The sequence below is a fragment of the Pristis pectinata genome, chromosome 22 (assembly GCF_009764475.1).
Source record: "Pristis pectinata isolate sPriPec2 chromosome 22, sPriPec2.1.pri, whole genome shotgun sequence".
Taxonomy (NCBI): Eukaryota; Metazoa; Chordata; class Chondrichthyes; order Rhinopristiformes; family Pristidae; genus Pristis; species Pristis pectinata.
The window spans coordinates 24,394,066-24,421,061 of NC_067426.1; the positions used below are offsets into that span (position 1 = coordinate 24,394,066).

The following is a 26,996-nucleotide window of genomic DNA, read 5'->3' on the forward strand; positions in this document are numbered from 1 at the left end:
TGGTTACTATTAGTTAGGTGAAGGTGATTGCATTTTCTAGCAGTCAATATAACCCTTAAAGCGTACCCTTTTCTCAGATATGGTTTAATTTTATTTTGTCCTGTTGATATCCATTTTTCTCCCTGATATTGTCTCTTCAAATTCTTTGTCCCTTTTTCTAAAAAAAATCCCCACTTTCCTCCCTTTGTTTTCATCTACAAGTGTCATTTTTTTTGTCATCTTAACTTCATTTTCTCATGATCTCTTGATCTTCATCCCTTTCCATCACTGAACTAATCTCACTATTATTTACTTCATCTATAGCATACCTTGTGCCCATCTTGCTTTATGGCATCCATGCTTCTCTCAATCCCTGTGATTCTCCAAGAATTATTTTCACGCCACTTGCTCACCAGAAAATGTGCAGGTAAGTAAACAGTTGAAATCCAAGAGAGGTCCACAAGTAAATCTTAGGCTATGATTGTAAGTACAACAGCTCATTAATGAGCCAGATTTTAGCCTGGAGACAAATTCTGTGTGGTGTGGAGTTACTGCTGGGAGTCTGGGAAACACAAATAAATAGGTTTACCAAATCTATAGGATCATTTTTTTTTTGTAGAGCTCCTTGATTGTTTTCTCTGTAGGTTTCTCACCTACAGGCAGCATGATTGGCAAGCCAAAGGTCTATCAGATAGGAAGCCTGCTTCATAATACCAAAGGCCATGAGATGTGAACACTTGGATGTACTGTGGGGGGGGGGGGGGGGGGGGTGCACACAGAGGGAGGGAATCCAGACTGTAAAGGTATGGGGTATGGAGTCAGGATTATGGGTGGGTTAGGGGCAAGTTGGGAATAAACTGTGGTAGATATCCAGACTGGGTTGGTGAGTGGATCGTGGGATGTTTGTGATCTGGGTGGTTGGTAGACTGGGCATTGGTGGTCAAAAAATTCCAATAACAGAGGAACATTCCCGTTTTGTTCAGGGTGTAATACAATAGGGGTGGGATAGCATAGGGAGTGCTCAGTTGGTGATTTTGGAGAACATTGGATTGTTATGGCTGTCCAATAGTGGCTGGGCATGCAGAATGACTGTCAGTGTCCCTGCTGATGGTTTAGAAAAGCAGCTGGGGTTCAGGGGGTGGGGTGAAACATCATTGGTGGTCAAAGTTGGAGCAGACAGATCATAGGGTGATGGATGGATTTACTCAGTAGATTGTTGGACCTGGAGAAAATGGATCCTTTTCTAGGCATACAGACCTTGCACCTAACACCTCATTAGTCCCCCCTAACTACTTCCACCTGCAGAGTTTCCTCAAGCCTTTGAAACTCTCTGCCTGTGATTAAATATAGAATGACTGTTAAAGTGCAGACAAGTCACCTTATTACAATATTTAAATGACCAGTGAACCTCCTGAAAGCAGGTTAGTCAATCATGCCTCATTTCATCTTACAAGGCTCAAGGGGAGTATAGTTCTGCTTACAGGTTTTGTACACTTTCATCTCTGATTATGCCTTTGGGATTAAGTCCACCAATCCTCCTTGGTGGGCAACCTGTGGCTTCACAATCTGAAGTGCATAGGTGGTTCAGTGAACTAAAATTAAAACTCCTGCGCCAATGACTGGATCTGGGTTAGAAGGGAGACCCCTGTCACTATCCCAGTGTCCTTGTAACTCTGCTGCCTCTCATTTTACCCATCAAAAAAATCCCAGATTTGGCATTTCAAAACTTGCACAATGTTAAAATTTTGTACTTGATATATACAAAAAAATTGGAATATTGGGTACAGCTTCAACTTAATCATTGACATTCATGACCCATTGCTCTTCCAGGTAATCGGTTTGTATATCAGAACCCATTAAATTTAAACTTTTACAAAAACAATAATTGGCTTGTGTAATTGTCATCCTAAAACATCAGCAGAATACCTGGATTTCAATGAAAAAATGCAATAAAACTTAGTCACTGTTTAAAGTAGTGGCCTTGATTATTGGCCTTAATTGAGATTTTTTTTCCAGTTATTAATTATTTTTTGAATTGTCAGCTCTATTGAAGCTGTTCATCTGCTCTTCTCAGGTTTATGAGTGGTGTGTGTTTGTGAATCATTAATTTTAACAAAGATTAAGTGGATGGCTGAGGTTGCATCTTCGCCTGTAAGCAGTGAAAAATTTTCCCTTGCACGTCATACTTTCCTTAAAATTGATCTGTTCAGCATGTCTAACTTCTTTTGACCTCATGTTAAATCCTCTAGATACACCTCGGTGACAGAAAATTCTATTGCTAATTGCAATATTTCTGTTCACTGAGTGAGAATTTCATTGGAAAACAAAATGATGAATGACTGCATTAAGCTCAAAATTCCCTCAATGACCCTGACTCTCAAGCTGTCTTCACCTCTGTTTTTTTGGGATAGAATAACTTGGGCACAAACCCAATTCTTCCAAACATCAGTGGCTGAGTGAACCATTGTCTTGGTATGAGATGGAGGCCACACAGAGCAGGACAAGCTGTTTAAAGAGGAATAGGAGAGGACAATTAATGGGAGGCCACATCAGTAAACAGCCTTTGGGGAACAGATCCTTAGAGATACTAGCCTCCTGAGTATGAGTCTGGTGGTTTTCTGCCTTCCTGAGGATTTCCATCTCCTCTCTCCAGCCTTTCACTGCAATATCAGAAAAGCTGTTTGCCCATGTTACATCATTCTTCATAGCCTCCCAGGTCAGAGTTACTCAGAGAATGATATATACCACTTGCTCCAACTCTTTATACACATTGCAAGTTAGCTTTCAGCAGTGATAAGCAGCAGGGGAATACTGGGTGAATGCAGAAATTATAATTAATTAGCACAGAGTTTTTGCACTGCTTAGCAGATTGTATTCCATGTGCCTGTTTTCAGAGCTAACTAATTTAACAGATACAACTCTTCATGAAGCCAGGTATCCTGGGTACCTTTTAACAACTTTTGCAATTTATCCTGCCAACATCAACAATTTATGTGCAGATACCCCTGGATGTGTGTGTTCTGGCAGCCTATAAAGTTTTACTATTTAGTTTACATTGCCACCCATTAATTTCCCCACACAATGATTTAACAATTCTTTCAGTTAAATTTCATTCTCCATGTGTCTGCTCAATTCACCAGTCTGGAGAAATAAGTTACAAAGAAATTCTGGTCCTAATGGCTATTTGATCACTTCCATCCCAGGAGATCCAAAGGATAGAAACTTATCTTTGCTCACTGAAGATAAATACATAATATAGCAGCAGCCACGTGTTATATTCTTCTATTGAAATTTGGTCCTGTTGAAGTCAATGGAATCGAATTAAGGAAGCAGAATTGAACATTCACCCACTACTACACTGAATGTTTGGCTCTTGTGACAGGATGAATTTATACCCTCAAGTACAAATGTAAGAAAGTACCAGTGAGAATTCTCTGTCCACACTTCTGTAAAGGTGTGAAGGCCTCAGAGAAACCAGAGAGGAATAAGGCACTAGCACTGTTTGGAGAGTTTGGGGATGCTGGTGTTCTGTTCAGAGCAACAATGGTTGAGAGGACATTAGATGAGGGTGTTCCAAGTACTTCTGGCAGAATAAATGAGGAAATGCTTTCATGTATTTAGGGTCATTAATTAGTCAGCATTAATTTTTGGGATGGAGTAAGGGAATCAGAGGGGGAAAAAAAACACTGCATGTTATTAGGATTAGGAATCCACTGTCCCAAGACTGGGAAAAGCAGATTCAGTAATAACTTTCAAAAGTGAATTGGAAAAATACACTAGGTAGAAAAATTTACATAGATAAGGGGAATGAACAGGGAAGTGGCACTAATTGCATAGCTTCTTGAAACTGCTGATGCAGGCATAATGTGGTAAAAGGCCCCTTCCATGCTGCATTATTCTTTGTTTCTACGACAGGAAGATTGGCACCTGGCTTAGGTTGTAGCAAAGATGTTCTCTGCCTGCCCACCACTACTCACACAGATGCATATCTGGACAGATTTCAATATATCCTGGCTTGGCAGCCTATTAATGCAGGTGGAGGTCTAGAAGGAAACTAAGACTGAAAGCTTGATGCCACAACTAAGATGTGTGAATACCTGCCCTACTGCAATGTTGGATGCTATCTGGGAAACTGCCTAATCAATTTTTAGCCACCTAATCTTGAAGACAGCAATGTTGCAAGCTTCTGTTGACAGGAGGTATGTGGGAATCCCACATAAGCGGCCTTCCAGATAATGGATGTCACAAGCAATTTGCGAGTTACAAATGAGCACAAACTTGCCCACATTGAATGCAACACATACATACTTATTCAATAGTAGTCAGGAGTCAAAATTTTCTGTTAACTTTTCCCCCAGTTTTATGCTCTTTCTACTGTCAGTTGTGGTTCATTTGGTAATGCTCTTTCTCTTTGTCTCCCAGTCCAAAGCACCGAATGCAAAAATCTAAGCTTACCATGCGATCCAGCTTAGGGGAAATTTCTACATCAGTTGCATGTGGGACGATGCAATTCCCATGCAATGCTTCTTTTAAAGCATGGCAGGGGAGCTTGGACCAAGTTGTTCTGTGGTGTAAGTCACTGAGCACTCCTCAAGGACAACCTGGTCCTCATACCACAGCACTTATCTCGGAGACCTGCAAAGTAAGCAAGTCATTTATCTATATTCTGAGACCTCCTTGCTACACTTCATCAGCTCTATTCCCACGCCACCTGCTCCATCCCCAAGCTCAAATTCCAAACCAAACTGTTAATCTATGGCCCCCCCGCCAGCTGTTTAAAAAAAGTGACTTGCTGCTTCTCCTGATCTTTGCCCACAACAATTTGTCAGTCTTCCATACCTTGATGCCCCAACAATGTACAAGCCTCTTGTCTCCACCTCCCCCAAAATCCCAAGGTAATCCCAAGGTTCTGAATCCCTAGCAGTCTGCAGGCCTTAAACGTCCTCAATCCCCCAAAAATCTGCGTGTTTTTTTTCTGCTTCCAATTCTTACTTTAAATTCTGGGCCCCGAAGTCTACTTATGACATGTTCTCAAACTTGAGATGGTACAAGATCTTTTGCCTTCCATTGCCTGATTTATACAGTACTCACAGATAAAGTATCCAGGTGGGCCATCATCAACACTTGGCCCTTTATTCCTTCATCAGCGGTTATCTCAGGCACAGGAAGGAAACTGAGAGTGTTGCGGTTTCCATACTATTTCACTGTTTTGAAATTAATAGTACTTGTGTTCATTTGCTCTTAAGCCCAGCTTCAAACTCTTGTGGAAACTATTTGAAGGCATTGGCTTCATTTCATTGAACAGGGAACTCATGTGGTCTGCGTAAATGGTGGCAAGTTGTCCATAAGTGCACCTATGGAAGATGACAGTTAAACTTTTACCCAGCTTCCTGTTTGCTGTAGTCAGCATTCTGAACATAAACCCTGTCAGCTTTGCTGACCCACCTATTCAACAGAACAACATAGCACCAACACTGAATAGTGATGTGTCCCAGGATAAGATTAACCTCCCATCTGGTGTGTAGTGGTCTAGTACATCAGCAGGATGTAGCAATTTTTTGGAATGCACAAAATTTTATTCTTGAACTTCAATCCACCTCCTTTTGAAGCAGTTGGTGCAATGGAGCAAAGAGTGCTGTTACCTTGGCAGTAATTTGCTATAATAATTCAACAATCCCAGGTATACTGTACTTTCTGCTCAGTTACATTAGATGGGACAGGATCATTGATAATTGCTTTTACTCCTTGAACTGGATGTAGTCCTTTAGCATCCAGACAGTGTCCCAAGGAATTTACTTCATTCACCAAGAATTCTTTGAATAGAGGCCTTCCTTTCTCAGTCTGCTCAATACTTCCTCCAGATTCCGCAGATATTTGTCTCGAGGCCTCCAAAACCAGGATATTATTCCAAATATTCAGTAACCCCTCAAGGATATTCTGATAGGTAGCTGGTGCTGATGAAACTCTGAAGGGTTATTGTTCATATGTGAACAAGCCCTTGCAATGCATTGACAGTCAAAAACTTTTTAGACTGCTCCTCTAATGCTATTTGTTAATATCACATGACCCATATCCAAAAGTAAACTGCTGTCCTCCACGTACAACTGCAAAGAAGTCTTCTATTCTAGGAATGGACTTGAATAACAGTCTGTTTATAATCTCCACAAATCTTGATGAATCCATCATGCTCTAACTCTGGCACAATGGGTGATACCCAGTCAGAGAACTTAACAGAGATTCAACTATTTTCTGAGAGCCCTGTCCATTACTGCCTCCAACTTTGGTTTTATTGCACAAGGCACAGGTTTGGAGACCCATAATGAAGTGTTCGGATCAAGATGAATTTTGGCTTGGGTGTCCTTCGATGTGCTCATCTTATCAATTCATCTTTGAAAATACCTTCATATCTCCCTCATACTTCACAATGTTCCACCTGTCATAAAATGGATGCTGCTCTAATCCGGGGGAATTTCTTCCAGCTAGCTCCCTCCCAACAGGTCCAGAGCTTGCAACAAGTACCAGTGCTGAAGCTTTAACCTGCCTTTACTATTTCACTGTCATGCCAGCAACACTAATCACTTCAATGCTTTCACTTCTGTAGGTTCTCAGGTTTTGCTACCCCTTTTTAAGTTAAGAGATATTTATGCATCTAATGTCTGGTTCACCTGTGTAACATCTCACCCAGTGTCAAGCTCAAATGCCACACTCTCTCCCTAAACTAGTAGACTCTCTTGTGGTTTAAATGTTTATCAATCTCTGGCTTGAATATATTCAATGACTCCTCATTCACAATTCCCCAAGGTAAAGAATTCCAAAGATTCCAAGATAGTGGATCCTTCTCATGACCTTTCAGCAAGATTGATGTCCATTCTAAAAGTATATGGAGATATTTGACATGTTATTGTTTCACAGTAAAGCTTAATTTTCTTCATTTTCACAGTACTTACCACTGAAACCACCAACATTTAAATTGGACCAAAATTTAAAATTCACTGTGTTGGCTGTTTTGAGCAGGGAAAAGTTGCTTGAAAGACGTCCTTCTGGACTAGATTCAGGATGGTCTCACTACTCCAGCTCTCAGAGTACCTTTTCCTCTCATGCTTTTGGACTACAACTCCTAGCTCGTGGACTAGTTCCTCCATTCCCACTGCTAGACTAACTACTCCATTCCTGCTGTCACACTGGTCTCTTCCCTCCTGTTTATAGACCAACCTGCCTACTCCCTCTGCAGGACTGGCAACATTCCAGCTGTCATACAAGCTCTCTTGTCCCACATGCTGATCTGCCCTCTCCACTGCTGCTGCCAGACTCCAACTTCTTTGCTGTTGGACCACACCTCCAGTCATATGAGCATACATACAAACTAGGAGCAGAAATAGACCACTCAGCCCCTTGAGCTGGTTCCATCATTTAATAAGATCATGGTTTATTCCACTGTTACCTCAACTTTATCCCTAGTAACCCGTCACCCTGTTGCTTATCAAAAATCTGTCCAACTCTGGCTTAAAAGTTTGAGGAAGAGAATTCCAAAGACTCTCAATCCTCAGAAACATCTTCACCACATCTGTCTTAAATGGGCTAGTCTTTTCTTCAAAGTAAAAGTGATCTCCAGTTCAAGAGGAAAGTCCAGTGGACTCAAGCCTAGCCTGTCCAACCTTTCTGCAGAAGACAACCTGCTCATCAATGTATCAGCCTAGTTGACCTTCTCTGAACTCTTTGCAGCACATTTACGTCCTTCCTTAAATAAAGGAACCAATACTCTGCATGTGGTCTAATTAACTGTAGCATAAACTCCCTACTTTTATATTCAACTCTTTTGGCAATAAAGGATAACAGTATATTATTTTTCCTAATTACTTACAATACCTGTTTACAGGCATTTTGCAAAAAAAAAGGCACTCCTGCTTTTTGTTAGCCATCTAATCTTCTATCCATATCAATATTTTAACCTCCTGTATGATAAGCTTTAATTTGCAGTAAACTTTTTTAAACAGCACCTTATCAAATGCCTTCAGGAAATCAAAGTACAATACATCCATTGGTTCTCTTTCATCCACAGCATGTTACTTTTTAAAAAAAAAATCCAACAAAATAGTCAGTCATGATTTCCCTTACACAAAACCATGTTGACTTTACCTGATTACCTTGGATTTTAAGAACTCTGCTATAATGTCATTCATAAATCGATTCTAACATTTACCTCATGACAGATGTTAAGCTAACTGTCCTGTAGCTTCCTGATTTCTGTCTGTCTCCCTCCCTTTCAGAATAATAGTTAATTTTGCTTTTCCTCCATTCTAGTTGAACATTCCATGAACGTAGAGAATTTTGGAAAATTAACTGACACACAAGCTATCATACTAGCCACTTTTCTTCAGACCCATCAGAACTCAAGAGACTTGTCAGGCAGCTCCAACAATTTGCTCAGTCCCACTGAATCTTTGTAATTTCCCTGAGTTCCTTGCTTCCTTCCAATTTACAGCTATTTTGGGGATGTTTATGTGTATCCTTTGTGGGAAATATCTGTTTATCTACCATTTCCTTATTTTCCATTGTTAATTTATCAGACTCACTTTCCATGGGACCATCTCTCACTTTGTTAATTCTTTATAATTTTAAATACCTGTGGAAACTCTTACTATTTTTTAAAAAATCTTTCTGGGTAGCTTTATCTGGACTTTTCCTTTTGGCATGAATCTATACTATGTATTCTGAAACATCCTCTTAAATGTCTGCCACTGCTTGTCAATTGACTGATTCATTAACTTAATTTGAGTTCACTTTTCCTGTGTTTGGACAGGAAGATATGCCATTAAATGGTGATTCTCTGGATATGACAGGATAGATCAGAACAGAACCAGGCGAGTGCAATGCCACCCAGTTGAACAACAATGGGCAGCATGAATCAGATTTCTGAATGGTCCATGAACACTACCTCGTTATTCCTTTTTTTTGCACTATTTAGTTATTTTTGTAATTTATAATAATGTCTTTGCACTTTTCTGCTGTTACAAAATAACAAATTTCATGTCATACAGGTCAGTGATAATACATCTGATTCTGATTGAAGGAGAATGGTGTGGTCAACTCTGCCAAGGCAGGTTGAGAATGATAAGAAGGGATTTCCTCCATCACATTCCTAATAATAATAGTCATTAATAACCTTCAGAACAAAGGCAGTGATAAAGAACTGATTGGAAGAATTCATATGAAGAAATTCAAGAGAGATTGGCAAAGGATTTGAAAGGCTGTAACAGTTTCAAGAGTTTTGGAAGGACAGTGGAGGTTGGAGATGGGACAGTAATTTACAAAGGCTTGGTAGCGAGGGGAAACTTTTTTGTGGAAGGGGTTACGATGGTGGATTTGAAAGAGTGGGTGGGACGGTGTATGGAGAAAGTGAGCCGTTGAAAGTATTAGCTAACTTGGGGGCTAGGAAGGGAATTTGAATGGTCAGTATTGAGTTAGGATTGAGGGAGCAGGAAATCATTATAATGGACTAGCTGAATTTCAAGGGCAATAGGATAGAGAATTAGAGAAAGATGCAAGTTCAATGGTAGAGCTCAAGTGAACCTGAGAAGTTTGGTGGATGGGTTAGGGGAAAAGGAAAGAAATAGCCTTGCTCTTACTGATGAAAGAGAGCCATGACCTCCTTACAGTTATGGCTGGAGGTGAAAGTGGAAGAGAAGTGGGGAGGGGTTTAGGAAGGTAATTTGGAGGAGAAAAAAAAATGTGGCCAAGTGATGTTTTCAATGGTCAAGGACATCAAAAATGGTTGAGCAGATTAGTTGTAGAAAATTTGTTGTGAATGAAGGACAAAAAAATGCCAAGTTCTTTTTTTCTTAAAAAAAAACTTTGAATATTGTGCAATCTACCCTTTTCTTAAGATTACACTTCACGGGATTGCGCAAGAAACAAAAAGTAATGGAAAGGTTTGCCTCTAGCATCATACACAGATATTATACATTCAATACAAATTAAATGACAGGCAACATACAATTTTAAAGTAAATGAAGGGAAACAGAAAGATGGTGTTCTCAGTTGAAGGTGGCAAGATAAGTTGATATGACTATTAAGAAAACATCTGGGATCCTTGGCTTTGTAAATAGAAATACAGAGCACTAAAACAAGATATTGTGCTGGATCTTTGTGCTGGATCCAGTGGTTAGATTTGAAGTAGTAACAGTTCTTTTGCTTAATTTTCTCATAACTAAGAAACCCTACTAGTGAGAGTTAGTGATGTTTTGGTACTGTTCAGCACCCCTGGTTCCCAGTCCACTTGGAGAAGGGGAGATGTTATGAGTTTCTCAAAGTAGCTGTGCCTCATGCTGTAACCTTGGAATATTAATGGAATATGTGATGCTGATATAATAATATTCATCATCTTGCAGACCAGGAAGGGAATGATGGATGTGTGCACAAGCTTTTCACTTGGATGAGAACAGACTCTGAACAAGAATTAACAGTTCTGTGTAAATGTTACATCTGTATGCAAGTAGAATGTACACTGTTCCAGTCTGGAGGTTTAAATTCCAACTAAGGAAAGAATAACTTAAATCCAAACTAATCTGAGAATTGGTCTCCTTTGCTTAGAATTAAGATTATTTTCATAACTGGGTAATTCAATGTCTATATCATGATAGTAAATAGACTTCAAAGTGAAAAAGATAACAAGAAACAAAAAAAAGACTTTCAGTCTCAAGTTTATCCAGGGAGAAAGAAGAAATGAAGGTATAAGTTAGAACCTCAAAGGTCCACAACAAAACCAATATTCACTTTTTAAAGCAAACAGCATTTTAAAGTTTAACGGGGAAAAAAAGCAAGTAGAAGGGGGAATTGAAAATACAAGTGGTTCTTAAGTTACCACAGAATAATCAGGACACAACTTATATTATCTCATAACATCTGAGAGAGAACATTTAATATAAAATTAATGGATTAGTCTAACACAGAGGTAGTCTGTAGTACATATTAACAGCAAAAAATTAGCTATGCTTAACTTAGTCTGCCTCCCTTATAGGTCAATATTAAAATAATTCTTCTGGGAAAACGGCTTAATTAGGCAAATTGTGGTAGCTGCTTGTGAACATCCAAAGTTAATTGCATCTGCTTATAAATTTTTGCTTTCAGGTAAAAAGAATCCATCAAGTAGTGAATGGGTGGTTACAAAAAAATGTTTCTGTACAGCATTTGAAAGGTAATGGGTCCACACTGGATGCAAGACGTAACCACACCAACACATGCACAGGTTTTCTGTTTGACCAATGGAGTTGAGCCATGGTGCAAGAAGCAGGACTATCATTGTTCCATGTTGTTTGATTTTCAAATCCCTCAATGAAATTTACTGCATCGTCAGTCTAATGTTCTCAATAGCTGATGTTAGAGGTGTCTATTTCTAAATAGATGTTAACTTTTGGGTGATTGAACAGCTGAGTGAACCGGCAGACCATTCTACCCCATAATGTGTTGCAGAAGGGTCATTTGACATTTCCGTTGAAATCAAATATGGGGAAATAAAAAAAACAGGAAAATGTAAAATTGTTGTTGAATTATAATCACCGATTTAATATTATTGCACAAATTCTAGAGCTAGATGTAATAGAAATGATGTGACAATAATTCAGTCTTAAATTCACCAGAAGAAACATATTCAATTCACTGCTCAAATGCAAAAGAAGAATTGCATTTACCAAATATATGGAGTTGGGAGTTTAAGAGACAATTCCACATTCTAAAATCACGATTGAATGAGACAAATGAATTATTTTTGTTCAGCAGTTACTCCATTTAACACTGCACAAGCTTCAGTTTAAAAGTCTAGTTCACCAGCCTACACCTTTTGAAAATTCAAGCCAAGGAAATAATCTATATTGACTGTATTATGACAAGGAGTATCATTCTGAGCAAAATCTGTTACCGCTGCATTTCCTACTCTTGAATGGATAAGCATTCTTTCTGCCAATCTTTTGGAATTGTCGTTAAGTTGTTTGGGAAACAAAATCTTTCCTGTCTTTATTCATGGATCCCAGCATAAGTCATTAATTTATCAGGAGTCATCTCTACACATTTTCAGTTTCTGCTCCTTTCTTTATTCACTTTCTTTGAAATACGAAGCACATTTAAAATGATTGAAACATTTTTGATGTGTTCTTTGTTTTGCTCCAGCTGACAGAGTTTTGTAACATGTGTTTCACAAACATAGGACAGTACAGCACTGGAACAGGCCCTTTGGCCCATGATGTCTGTGCCAAACATGATGCCAAATTAAAGTAGATCTGCCTGCACATGATCCATATCCCTCCATATTCATGTGTCTATCCAAAAGCCTCTTTAAACACCACTATCATATTTGCTTCCCCAAGATCCCTTTGTACAACTTTGCTGTTAAGGTCCTGCCATTAAGGCTGGTTAGCCTGACTTCAGTGGTTAGTTACATTTTAGAGTTCATTACTAAAGATGAAGTTTTGGAGTGCTTGGAAGTACGTGATAAAATAGGGCAAAGTGAGCACAGTTTTAAGTTAGACAAAGGAGAGTCGGTGGTTGTTATTTTACTTGGAGTTTCAGAAGGCCTTTGACAAGGTGCTGCACATGAGGCAAGAGCCCATGGTGTTAGGGGCAAGGTACTAGCATGGATGGAAGATTAGAACAAGGATGTACTGCTGAGGATTTACAAGGAGTTGGTTAGTCTGCAATTGGAATATTGTGAGCAATTTTGGGCCCTGTATTAAATGAAAAATTTGGTGGCCCTGGTGAGGGTCGAAAGGAGGTTCACAAGAATGATCCCAGGAATGAAGGACTTAACCTGTGAGGCATGTTTGATGGGCCTGTACTCAATAGAGTTTAGAAGGATGAGGGGACATTGCCTTGAAACCTACCGGGTACTAAAAGGCCTGGATAGAGTGGATGCTTCCATTAGTTGGAGAATCTAGGATCCAAGGGCACAGCCTCAGAATAAAGGGACATCCCTTTAAAACTGAGATGAGGAGGAATTTTTTCAGCCAGAGGGTGGTGAATCTGTGGACTTCATTTCCATGGAGGGCTGTGGAGGCCAAGTCATTGGGTATGTTTAAGGCAGAGATTGATAGGATCTTGATGGGTTAAGGGGAGAAGGTGGGAGAATGGGATTGAAAAAGAAAATCAGCCATGATTGAATGGCAAAACAGAGTTTATGGACCGAATGGCCTAATTCTGCTCCTATTATCTTCTGGTCCATTACTTTCCCTTGACATTTGACCTCTCAAATTGAAATACCTCACACTTGCCCAGATTAAGCTCCATCTGCCATTTCTCTGCCCATAACTGTAACTGATTTATATCCTGCTATATCCTTTGACAACCTTCTTCACTGTCCACAACTTCACCGATCCTTGTGTCTTCTGCAAACTTACTAACCCACTCATCTACATTTTCTTCCAAGTCATTTATACAGCATATAACGACAGTAGAACACCACAGGTCACGGACCTCCAGCAAGAATACACATCTTTCACCAGTACTCTCTGCCTTCTATGGGCAAGCCAATTCTGAATCCAAACTACCAAGTTACCATGGATTCTATGCATCTTAATCTTCTGGATCAGCCTACCATGAGAGACCTTGTCAAAAGCCTTAATGAAGTCCATGTAGACAACCTCTACTGCCCTACCCTCATCAATCATCTCCTTAAAAAAAAACTGGTTGGTAAGACGTGACCTGCCCTGCACAAAGCTATGCTAACAGTCCCTACACAGGCTATACTCTTCCAAATGCATATCAATCCTATCCCTAAGAATCCTCTCCAATAGCTTCCTAACCACTCACATGAGGTTCACCAGCCTATAGTTTCCTGGATTATCCTCGTTTCCCTTCTTGAACAAAAGGAAATGCATTGGCTATTCAGAGTCCTCTGGGACCTTGCCTGTTGCTGGTGATGATACAAAGGTATTCATCAAGGATCTAGCAATCTCCTCTCTTGCCTCATTCAGTAACCTGGAATATATCCCATCAGGCCCTGGGAACTTATCCACCTGAATGTTCTTCAAGAGACCCAGCACCACCTTCTTCTTGATTTCAAAATGCCCAGCACATTAGCATGTTCCACACTGCTCTCTCTATCTCTCACGTCCTTCTCCTTGGTGAATACCATCGCAGAGTACTCATTTACTACCTCACCCACATTCTCTTACTCCAAGCATTAATTCCCTCCTTTATCCTTCAGTTGTCCAACCCGCTCCCTAGTTATCCTCTTGTTTTTAATGTAAATATAAAATGCCTTGGGATTCCCTTTGATCCTATTTGCCAAGGAAATTTCTTGGTCCCTTCTGGCCTTCCTAATCCCATACTTAAGTTATTTTCTGCTTTCTTTATATTCCTCAAGGGCCCAGTCTGATTTTAGTATCCTAAGTCTTACATATGCTTCCTTTTTGACTAAATTCACAATATCTCAACAGCCAAGGCTCCCTTACCTTGCCATCCTTGTCCTTCCTCCTTACTGGAAGATGCTGGTCCTAAACTCTGATCAGCTGGTCTTTAAACAACTCCCACATGTCAGATGTGGACTTGCCAATAACAGCTGCTCCCCATTAACTCCCCCCAGCTCCTGTCTAATGATGGCATGATTTGCCCTCCCCCAATTTAGTATTTTCCCTCAAGGTCCAGACTTATCCTAAGTCATAACTATCTTAAAACTTAGGCAGTTGTGATCACTGTTCCCAAAATGCTATCCCACTGAAAGGCCAGTCACCTGGCCAGGCTCATTTCTGAAAAGAAGGTCCAATATGGTCCCTCCCCTAGTCGGACTATCCATGTATTGTTTCAAGAAATGCTCTTGGATGCACTGAAGGAATTCTGCCTCGTCAATGCCTCTTGCACAAAGGAAGTCCCAGTCAATATTGGGGAAGTTATAGTCACCCACTATGACAATTCTGTTGCTTTTACATCTTTCCATAATCTGTCCACATATCTGTTCCTTTATCTCTCGATGGCTGTTGGGAGGCCTCTAGTATAATCCCATCAGAATGATTGCACCTTTCTTATTTTTGAGCCCTACCCATATTGCCTCAGTGGATGATCCCTCCAGTATGTCCTCTCTGAGTGCAGTGGTGACATTCTCTCTGCAACTCGCACACCTCTTTTATCTCCCTCACTATCATGTCTAAAACATCAAAACCCAGGAACAATGAGCTGCCAGTCCTGTTCCTCTCGCAACCATATCTCCGTAATGGCCAGAACATCATAGTTCCATGTACTGATCCAGGCTTTAAGTTTATCTGTCTTACCCATAATACTCCTTGCATTGAAATAAACACACTTCAGTACATCAGTCCCATTGTGTTCGTTAACCTGTCTCTGCACTATATTTTGTTGTCTAGTTTTGAAGACTTCTGCATGCCCAAATTCTTCAAAGCTTGTATGTCTTTGCAACATTTACTTATAGACTTGACTTAATAACTTTCCATGAGCCTCTTTCTTACTCACCGTGATTTACTGTCCTAAATCAGTTAAACAGATCTAATACTGCTTGTTGATATCAATCTCTGCACAGCTATTACACTTGTAGACCATGCATAAATTGCACTATTCCCCTGTGTTTTTTCAATTGGTGCAGTGAGGAAATTCACTGTGTGAAAAATTTTGCTCTGTTTCTGAGACAAAATAATGAAATATATAAATGTGAGTTCTTTCTTATCAACTGCATTAGAGGTCTTTGCACTGGACATTTTACTAGAAATTTCACTGATGATCTGCAGGACCATGCTAGATAATGAATGGGTGAATGTCAGAATATCAGCTGAATCTTGTACATTTGTATCTTGGACCATACTTTCCGCTTTAGGTATAGTAATATACACATATAAAAACCTTAATAATTCATCTCTCATATTATTACATGTGGGGAGTCAAGAGCAGGATTAACCTTGAAGTATTTCAGACCAGCATATTCAAATGCAATTCAATAACATTTTAAAGTCATTCACTCTGCCAAGTTTTTTTATATTTCCATTATAAATTGTTATGTCCACATTTAAAAAGAAGCCATATTATTTCAATCCCTTTATATCTGCCTGTGATGGGCAAAGGAAGTTATATTGGACAAGTTAACAGAAAGTGTGAGGAAATGTAATATTTTCATATATATGTATGTATCTCTCATGAAATTACATTCAAATTTCTTTCAGATAGAGTTTTTTATACATGTATATAGAATTTTTAAAACTGGCTGCCTGCAAGTTAAAATCAAATACTTTTTTGTTTAAATTTGGAGTTAACTTCTTTGCATTTCACCCCTTACTTTTTTAGAGCGCCGTATGAAGGTCATTCAAATATATTTCTGCTGAATGAGATTTGCTTTGTGGATAAACTTGGTTGAATCATCTAAAATAGTTTCTTTTATCAATTGTCAGACAAATCTGAATACATTTTTCCCTGGAATACACTGATCACATCTACTATGTATACTATTTACCATATGGTATAATGGCTCATTAATAGATAAGTATGATATTGTCTTATTTATGATTGAATGTATTAATTACATATGAGGGAAGAATACATTATTATATCTACAACTCAAATGCAAATATTAATTGATTATCTACGTGTACCATAGGATTTTGCACTATGAAGGTCGGTTCCATTTTGTATTCATTCTTAATTATCAGAATTGCAATTTTTGCCATGTATTAAAAATATGCATGACCTAAAACAATGAAATTGATGGTGAAAAAGGAAAAAAAGACTTAAAAACCAATTATAAATATAGTGACTATTGTTTTCTGCCGTATTGTCTGCGTTTTAGGTGACTCCAGAGGGAGCATGCGCTCCTTCTGGTGAGCAGCACAGGAACTGGAAAGAATTGATAGTAACGTTTATTAGTTTCTTTTGATTTTGTGTTTCGGTTCATTATTGTCTCCTTTAAAATAAAAAAAATACTAATGGAAATGACCAGGTGAGAGTTCTAGATGTGAGCGCTCATTGACCTAAAATATAGACTCTGTTTCTCTCTCTTTACAGATGCTGAATATTTTAAGCATTTTGTTTTATTTCAGGTATCCAGCACCTGCAGTAATTTGTTCTTGGTCTCTTTTGGTTTTTGCAATGCATCAATATTGTAAAGACACTATATTCTAATCACGTTGCTCTTTGTGGAAATTCGTTGTGCACAATTTTGACTGCATGTCCACCACCAAGCTTGAAATGAATGTGAACCCTGAGAGCTGAACCAGTGCAACATCAAGCCACAACTGGGTGTCTTTGAGAAGGGGAAGTCAACAGGGTGAGCAGCCAAAGGCGGGAAGTCGCTAACCTCTCGCGAGACTTTTCTCACCGGGCCTGGCTCGGTGACATCACCAGGCGGCGGGCTGGATGCCCCGTTGCGTGTGACGTAGCCCCGGCGGAGCGTGGCGCTGGTTTGCGTGACGTCTCGGTGTTGGTGCTAGCAACATGGCGGACCCGAGAGAGGAGGGCGATCACTGCGCCTCCAGATGCACAGGTTCACCGCGCACGGTAGGTCCGGCAAGTCCGCCGCCTTCAGCTGTACAGCCGCCCGCGTCACTGTTGTGTTTTCTCAGAGGGGAGGGGAGAGGGGGAAAGTATTTTAAATATTAAATCCCCGCTTGGAAACAAGAGGTGGAAGCGCATTGAGGCGAGTGGTCTGCTGGGGAGGGGAGGAGGGGGGGTCACTTGTCAGTCCAGGAGAGACACAAACACACACATGGAAGGCCGGCCCAGCCGGTGGCACGGCAACCGCGAACCCCCTTATTTACACTGAAATACGCGTGCAGTTGCATTATTTACCAGTGAGGCATGTAGCGCGTTGCAGGCTGCAGCTTCTTGCAATTCAAAATATTGCCCAAGTGGCGGGAGGGCTATCTGGCTATTGTGGTTGTTTTTATAGCTTGTAAATGACACAAGGTGGAACTTTGAATGGGGGTCTTTTTAATATCGCGATAGTGACTTAGTGTGGCCCATGCCGTGTTGTGTGCTTTTGTTTCTGAGAGAGTAGTAAAGATTTATTCCTTGGAAGCCGGATCGTGAGTTTTTAAGGAAAAAAATCTGCACCACGTTTGCTCGTTTTGATATTAGTCCGATGAAGCTGCATGCACATATGTATCAGAACTTTAACAAAGTAGTGAAAGTTTTATATGGTTATTTAATTACTCAAACTCTGGATACAAGGTAGTTTGCACAGTCATTGCGAGCTTTTTGTGTGTTCAATGTGGGAAATCCACTCTTTAGATAAGAGCAGTCAGGATTTGTGCTATGTATGTGAAAATGCTATTGCAATAATTTGTTTTTTTATCCGTTTCATTGTGTTCTCATAATTCTTTTTCCCTGCAATTCCAATGCTGTATATTTCTTGTAATACCGTACGCTGTTTAAATATAAGGATTAACAATTAGGTTATGTGTTTTACCGGATTAAGCATTTTCTGTTTCACTATACACATTTCAGAATGGCATGCGAAATATTCATTGGATCTTTAGGGCAAACTTAATGTTAAACTGATAAGTTCAGTCGATAGTGCATCGGACATAAAATGTTTTGCATGCGGGAATCCCGGTAGATTTTAGTATTTGTTTGCAACTTTCCTTTCACGTCTAGTCACAGAAACAGTGAAGATGTTATCAAACACGCTTGCTGTTACAAATGGTAGGACATTTGAATTTTGATGGGTTTTAGCTGTTTCAATCAGTTTAGACAAGGATGTCATCGATCAGAAAGTCCTCTGCATGAGAATATAAATCTTTTCGATTTTTTGAGCTGAAATCATGGTTGGCATTTTAAATAGATAAGAACAATTGTAATATTTACTTCATTGCAATTTTTATTGTCCATATTTCTCTCTCAGACTTTTGTGTACGGAAAAAGTTTAATATTATATATTGCTGCTAAAAGTAATAGAGAACGCTCATTCAGAAAATGTCCATCACTATTATAGGATATCCCAAAGTGTTTTGCATCCAGTGGAATGCAGCCACTGTTGTAGGAAACATTGAAACTCAGAGCAAGGTTCTGTGAACAGCAATATGACCGGATGTTGATTGGGATAACTGTGGGAGAACAGCGCTGTAAACAGTGTTTCATCTGAGAGAGCAGATAGGACATAGGTGGAACTTTTTTTCTGAAATATCGCACCTTTGTTCTGAAATGCCATCGTGCATTCAATCTTTTGATGTGGGGCTTGAACTAAGACTCATGCCATAGGTGATGTCATAGCTTTGATTGACAGCTGTATGGTGTGTGATCAGCTTGTAGGAAGAGTGTTTTCTGAGGGATGAAGTGCTTTACAGTGGTACAAGATGAGACAATTATATGGAGCAAACTCAATGTGAGTTTATTTCCATCTTGGGTGAGACGAGAAAACAAGGTGACTACACTAAGGCAGTGACTTATCCATCCATCCCGGGTTCGAATCCCGGACGAGCCCCCAATTTTGTTACAAACCAGCAACAAAAGGAACACACCGAGTCATGTATCAGTGTTAAAAACTACTTTATTAATAACTATTTATGATAATAAGAAAAATAAAAGTAAAAATGTTAGAAGTAAAAATGTTAGATCTTAAGCATTAACCCCAAAAACTAAACTCTTTGTGTGTGTGTGGCAAATTCCCAAACTCCAAGTCTAGGAATGGTTCTCAAAGTCCAGTTCAGCAAGCCATAAGGTGAAACATGAGCAAAGGCTTCTTCAACAACCACCGTTGACTGAAGACAAAACGTAGATGTAGAGAGAAAATAGAGAGTAATTACGAAATCCAAATGTTCTACTATGGAACTCATACGACACCTCAATGCCTACTCAGCAGTGACGACTCCACCGCATCTGCCTCACCCCGAAAGGCACTCGAATTGTGGCCATCCACACAAATACCTGTTTCCTTCTACAGGTCAACAACAAAGTGAACTCCACTGCTTTGTTCTGAAGTATCTGCCATCCGGAAAGGTGTCCAAGATGTGGCCGTCCACACAAGTACCTGTTTCCCTCTACAGGTTAGCGACAAAGTGGACTCCACTGGATTACTCCAAAAATCCATACATGGATTGTAGTGACAGACACAGTTACTGTTTTTCATCCATTGATAGAGACAAGCAGGCTGGTCTCTCTCTCGCTCTCTTTCCCGACTCCATCTTCTTCATTTCCGTCTGGGCATTTATCTTCATCTGAGTTTGTTCCTGTTCAGCCTCTAACTCTAGTTTCCTTCGTTCTAATGCTATCTTTGCTAACTGCACCTGGGCCTCTGAAAGCTCTGGTATCCTCCCAGGAAACTGTTCTAACTCTTCCTCCTCCAACTCCACTGATTGAGAAGTCACATCAGAAATCATTGGTTTAATCTCAGGAAACTCGGCTACCTCACTCTGGACTCTGTCCTAAGATTAAATGGCGACCCCTGCATTACGAGCTTCGGGGGGAGCGGGTGGGGGTTGGGGGTTGTTGGGGCTGTGTCCCTAGAAAACAGTCCGTATAACGATGTTGTGTAGCACAAAGCCGTGTTATCTCTGCCTGCATCAAGAAATGCGTATTTGAAACAAAATAAAAATTGACACACATTCTGTGACAGTGAATTTTTGTCAGTGTTTGTGAATTCGCTAAAAGGGCAAATTTCTGTTACCAGAGCTACTTTAAAGGGTTTGCCTTTAAATTTAGTTTTTTATCCCATTGCCCCAGCTTCCAAACCAGAAATGTTTTTGTCCTTATGTTTCCTTTACTGCTGAAGGATGTCATGTATTAGGGGATATGATTTTTCAGGATAATGCCATGATTTGTTATTCACCTGAGAAATCATTGCTGTTTTGTCAGTGCATAGAATGAGCACACCATTGCCTGAATTCAGTTCTATTCTTTGTTCAATGTGATCATCAAAACTCTTGTTGATTTTTGTTTTGTTTTTCTTTTCCTGGATGTAGCTGCCAATTTTAACAGCTGTGATGTTGAGACTGGCTGTTGATACAAATCTGGGCACAAAGCATCTTGTGCTCTGGTCCCAAGTCACATTTGATGCATTGGGAAACTGTTAAAGATGTAGTTTGTTTCATATTAAAATTAAAATGAACCTGTTCACCTTTATTGACAAATTTGAAACAGACTGTGCAAACTTTTTCAGAAAAGACAGTAACTCCATTTTACATTTATGTAGCTCCTTTAACAAAAGTAACCAAACTACAGAGAGCTATCAGGACAAGTGAGCGAAGACTTTGTCAAAGATGAGATTTTAAACAGTTTCATGTAGGAAAAAGAGAAATAACAGTGGAGAAGTTTAGAGAACAAATTCTGGAGCTTAGGACCATAGCAGTTGAAGACACAGACTCCTAGGTGAAGCAATATACTCTGGGATTAAAAATTCAGAATTTGAGGAGTGCATGTATCTTGAATAGCTATTGGACTGGTAGCGATTACAAAGATATGGGAGGGGTGAGACTGTGAACGGACTTTTTTTAAAGCCAGGTGTTACTTCATCAGGGATTAGCGTAGGTCAGAACTTTGGGGATAAAGGGTGAAGTACACTTGTTGTGAGTCAGGACATGACCAGCAGATTTTCATTTGAATTGTATTCCGTCAAGAGGAAAGCAAAGGGTGGGGGGTGGGGGGCGGGGGGCAACAGTGCATTGGAATCATCAAGTGCTGAAGTGACAAGGGCATGGTTGTGGGTTTTGGCTGAAAGGAAGTGGTGGGCAGATTGGTGATGGCAATAGGTAGTCTTAATAATGGTGTAGATGTGTGGTCTGGAGGTAATATTGAGGTCAGATGTGGTATACAGTTTGCAAATAGTCTGGTTTAGTTGCAGAGAAATGCAGGGAAAGGGATGGAGTTTGTGAAAGAGAATATTGATTGTGATGGGGATGGAATATGATGGCTAAAATACTTTAACGCTTTAAAATACTTTAACGCTTTAAAATACTTTAACGCTTTAAAATAAACTCATGTCAGAGTTTAATAAATCACAGGTGGTGAAAGAAGCCATAAACAGTTACTCATGTGAGTTCTGAGCTGACAGGGTAATCTGTTGTGCAATAAGAATGTGAATCTTGATTAAATTTCCCCTTCTTGAACCCAGAGGCATTTTGGCAATTGTGATTTCCTTAGCCCAATCATTGGGAAGATTCCACATATAATTATGGATGAAAGTGACTGTTGAAGTATCTAGCATATTCTTCTGTAGACACTCCTTTTGTAAATCCCTTTCACTATTAAAAGCTTGGTATCTAATTACCTGCTAAATAACTCTGGAGACTTAAACTTCATTACCCCATTTCTAAGACTTGATCCCTTTTGTGAATAAGTGTTTTTTTGTTTTCAGTTGTGACTTTCCTGTTACCAGTTGGTTTTGCAGCCTTGTCCTGTGGCATGAATTAGCTCTTGAGATTAATGTTTCGTATTCCAATAACAATTATTTATCTCTGTCAGGTCTCATTTGAAATCGCCTTTCTCTCAGCTGATTTCGTAAAGGTTTGTAATCCTTCTTCATAATGGAGTTTTCTGATACTGAAGGTTAATGTTCTGGCCTTTTCCTGAGCCTTCAAGGCCTTGGATGTTTCTCTTGAACATTTACCAGATGTTGTACTTAAGATGCAGCCTGATCAGAGCAACAACTTAGAAACTGTAATACAATGGCATGTTCGTGCTTGTATAATCATTTCAACTTGTCACAACCCAGAGATGAGTTCTCATTTGTGGATTATGTCCGTCTTGTCATCTGAAATGGAGGTTTCACTTTTGAACCATTGAGATGCTTTGCAAACATTTACAGATGGATAGTTACCTAAATGCTATGAACTTATTTCTTAATGCAAAGTTATGTTATTAACTGATGCAAAACAAAATTTTGACAGTTGTAATTTCTTTGAGGTAGTTGGTGATGCTGCCTTACAATTCTAGTCACCTGGGTGTGTGTCCATATGGAATTTGTACATTCTCTCTGGTTTTTTCCCTGATTGCTCTGGTTTCCTCCCACATCCTAAAAATGGTTGGTGGTTAAATTACCCCGAGTGCTCCTAGGTGGCAGGAGAAACAGCGGGGAGTTGAGAAGGAATATGTTACCGGAAAATAAGTGGTGGAATGTGACAGGTGGGAGTGCTTTGAAAGCAGGTATAGGCTTGATGGGCCAAATCACAAACAACCAGTCTTCATATTCCTTGGTGGAAACATTTGACTCAGATTGATGGTAGTACTGATGCTGATCCAAAATATAAATGATCTTTAGCTTTCCAGTAGTTGTCTTTTATAAACTGCTATCAATCTGTAGACTTAATGAAAAAGAGCAAGTTATCTACTTTCTAACTGTGATGAGTTCAATTTCAAGGTTTTCTACATATGATGTCTGATTCAATTTCAAAAACTATTTATGCAAGAGTGAAAAATTAGATCCCTTTATTTGCTTCAAATGTGGACTATTATGTCTGAAAGAGTGTATAATATTTACAAAAAGACAGTGCTTTCAGAATGTGGAATTGGGTTGCTTTAAAACTTCCTTGGTATGAATCAGAACTGTGGGACATACTGAATTAATGAAGCAAAAATGGAAGTGCTGGAAAAATTCAGCCAGTCAAGCAGCATCTGTGGAAAGAAACTTGTTCACATTTCCTGACAGTGACTCTTCCTCAGAATGCATTGGTAACTGATCAGATATGTTTTAGATTTAATTTGGACTGATGGCTCTAAAGACTTGACATTAAATAATGAACAATTTCCGATCAGTTAGCACTGTTTGTAGCATCACTTCGAGTTGCTGCTCACAAATTGGCACATTGTCACAATTAGTTCAGTAAATATAAACTGTCACTTTGCCTTTTCTGAGAGGTGTTACGTTAATCTTGGATAAGTTATTGTAAATTTTACACTGGAACCATAAATATGATGCCGTTGCAGAGTGTTCAGAATGGCAAAATTGTTCTATTCCTCAGCACTGACATCCCTCACCTTGATAACTTAAACATGTGATAACTTTAACCAATTGCCCATTGTCATTGTTTTGGCTCAGTTTTTCTTATTCTCTTTGTATAGTCTGGCCTGATGGTCATGTCCCACAGTCTCGTCATTTACAACACATGGCACAGGCGAAGAAAATTTAGGGTGAGCAGTTACAAACACATTATCAGAGATATTCTCTTTATTCTACCCCCACCGTCTCTCCTGAAAACTAACTTGTTTATGTCTCTTTTCTGGTTCTGAAGTGTTAACATTTTCTCTTTCCCCAGAAGGTGTCAGACCTCCTCGGAAGACATTGTTAAATTTTCATTTTTTTCACACCTTGGAGTACACATTGGAAGCTGTAAAAGAAAGGGCATAAAGTGAGGATTGAATAGGCTGAAGAATTCTGATTGCCTATTCATTCCACCTTTTAGTATGTTGTGGCAGATCCTTTCCTTTGATTCAAATTTCAACATGTAACAATTTGCTGTGAATTATGTAAATATTATAGTCTGTTTTTCATATTTCCTTAATTTTCGTGCAGCCTAATCAAATTCACAACTGTGTATGGCAGTGAATAGAAATATATAGGTCTATTGTATTTTCTATCTCATGGTCTATTTTAGCAACCCAGTGACCAGCTTGGTTCAGATGATCCAATAGCATGGACAGAAATAAGCATTTATCACATCTGCCCTTGTTAATTTTGAAGTTTTGTTTTAATCAGACTTGTGTTCTTCCAAAAGCCCCAATTTCTATATGCCTTTTAATTTTATTTCAATGGATCCAGTAGTGCTTCTGTTATTTACTATTGCATTGTGAATATGTTGTTATAAGTGCTATCCAGGTTTGAAGAAACTTGGGTTGATTTTAATAAACTTACAACCAAGAATGATAGAAGAATATTTGAAAGCATGACAGGAAACTATTTCAAAAGGTAAGTGTGGGACTTAAAATACTGGAAAGATTTGGGTCAGGAAGCATCTATGGAGAGAAATAGTTAACCTTTCATGTTGATGACCTTTCATCGCAAAAATAAAAAGTTAGAAAACAAGCATGTTTTAAGTTGTAAAGAAGTAGAAGGGATGGACAGAACCAAGTGTTAGACTTCTGGGAAATGTACATTGTATGCAAGACTTAATTGAAAAAGAATTAATAAACAAGAGTTTCAAATAATGTGATTTTTGTGGTGATTTAACTTTCTGGATGCCGAGAAGTAGAATAGTGTTGTTGTATTGAATGATTACCTATATTTTGCCCCATTTCTACCTATAGGATGATGAGGAGTTATTCGGCAATGCTGCTTGTCGTTCTCCTGGCGCATGGGAAGAAGATGGTGATGCTAGTAAGTACTTCAATTTTGAATGTTTTGCTTATTAACAAAACTATTTCATCCTATGAAAGATTAAATCTCCATATGTTGATATGCTGCAATAAAACTTAAGTCAGCAGATCATCACTGTAAAACTCATTACTATTTTGCTGTACATAAAGTAGCTTGTCCAGTTAGAAATACATTTTCCAGATATATTAGTTTAATGCATATTGAATATTTAGACAATGTTAATTTTTGTACCCAATGAACTTGTGTAGAAATTCATTTCCAATGTAAAATTTTATTGTGCAGTGATGAATGTCCTGTAGTGATATGGTGAAATCATGCAGAATTAGAAAGGGGAGGGAGATGTGATTAATGATGAGACTTGGATAAGTGCTTGAAAATTCTACTCCATGAAGTTGTTGTTTCCTGACTGCCTGGAAAATTGAGGCATTTAGTTTGCTATATAATAAATGCTGAAAACATGCTGAGATTAATTGGACTGCTCAGTTGTATCAGTGCCTGAAATTGGACAGCTAGACATAGGGGAAATAAAGCTGGATGTTATGGTGTGCATAGTTCAGATACTGGTCGAGAATGCTCATTGTAACTATTTGAAATTACTGCAAACTGAAGCTGTGATGTCACTGAGGGTTTGAAAACACAAAGGAAGAGGAGTTGGAGAACCATCAAAAATTGGCAAGTTTCTGAAGAACTGTTCAGATTTGTTCCGAAAAGTCAATATACAAAGTACATCAGTTCAAAGATTTGGTAAACTTCTGAAAGTATCTGTTGACATCACCTGGGATTTGATTAAAATTTCTTTGTCTGTGTGACCTCCAGCAACTTGTACATTTTTTAAACAAAAATAATATGGCAAACTGGCATTTGAGTCAAATTTTATTTTTTGTCTTTGAATTGGAGAAGGTTTAAGATAATGGAATGGATGTGTTGGCAAATCTTCTTGTTAGCTCAAAAACACTATAATGTTGGAGGAACTCAGCAGGCCAGGCAGCATCCGTGGAGAAAAGCAGGCAGTCAATGTTTTGGGTCAGGACCCTTCTTCAGGATGAAGGTAGGAAAATGGGAAGCCTAATACATAGGAGGGAAAAGCAGAGCAGTGATAGATGGACAAAAGAGGGGAGGCGGGGTGGGCACAAGGTGGTGATAGGTAGATGTAGGTAAGAGATGGTGATAGGCATGTGTGGGGGAGGAGGGGAGAGCAGATCCACCGGGGGATGGGTCAAAGCTAAGGAGGAAAAAAAGGGGGGTAGAAAAAGAGAGAGGGAAGCTAGGAAAGGGAAGAAAAGAAGTGGCATGGTTGGGGGTGGGGATTACTTAAAGTGGGAGAATTCAACATTCATGCCGTTAGGCTGCAAGGTTCCAAGATGGAAAATGAGGTGCTGTTCCTCCAGTTTGTTCTTGGAATTCTCCTGGTAGTGGAGCAGATAGAGGACTGACAGATCTGTGATGGAGGGGGAGTTGAAGTGATTGGCAATGGGGAGATGCAGATTGTGGTTACAGACAGAGCACACGTATTCTGCGAAATGGTCACTTAGTATGCATTTGGTTTCGCCAATGTAGCAGAGGCCACACTTGGAGTAGTAGATGATATTAAGACAGGTGCAGGTAAATCTCTGTCTCACCTGAAAGGACTGTTTGGGTCCCAGGATGGAGGTGGTGTAGGGGCAGGTGTTGCACCTATGGCAGGGGCAGTGGAAAGTTCCTGGGATTGGGGGGGGGGGGGGGGGTGGTGCATGCGAGGAGTGAACTTGGGAGTCGCAGAAAGCGCGGTCTCTGAGAAAGGCAGAAAGGG

At 39.5% G+C, this 26,996-nt stretch overlaps 1 protein-coding gene across 5 annotated transcripts in view; it reads left to right on the top strand.

Annotated features, from left to right (window-relative positions):
- Nucleotides 1-26,996, top strand: part of LOC127581721 (zinc finger MYM-type protein 4-like) — a 114,059-nt gene that overhangs the window by 15,747 nt on the left and 71,316 nt on the right. For 3 of the 5 annotated variants that reach the window (XM_052036380.1, XM_052036382.1, XM_052036381.1), the window contains exon 3: nt 25,138-25,207. In XM_052036380.1, coding sequence (XP_051892340.1) covers nt 25,138-25,207 — 70 coding nt within the window. Of the gene's footprint in view, nt 1-17,391; nt 17,461-25,137; nt 25,208-26,996 lie in introns of those variants that run through there. The other 2 variants (XM_052036383.1, XM_052036384.1) reach the window with 2 other exon arrangements.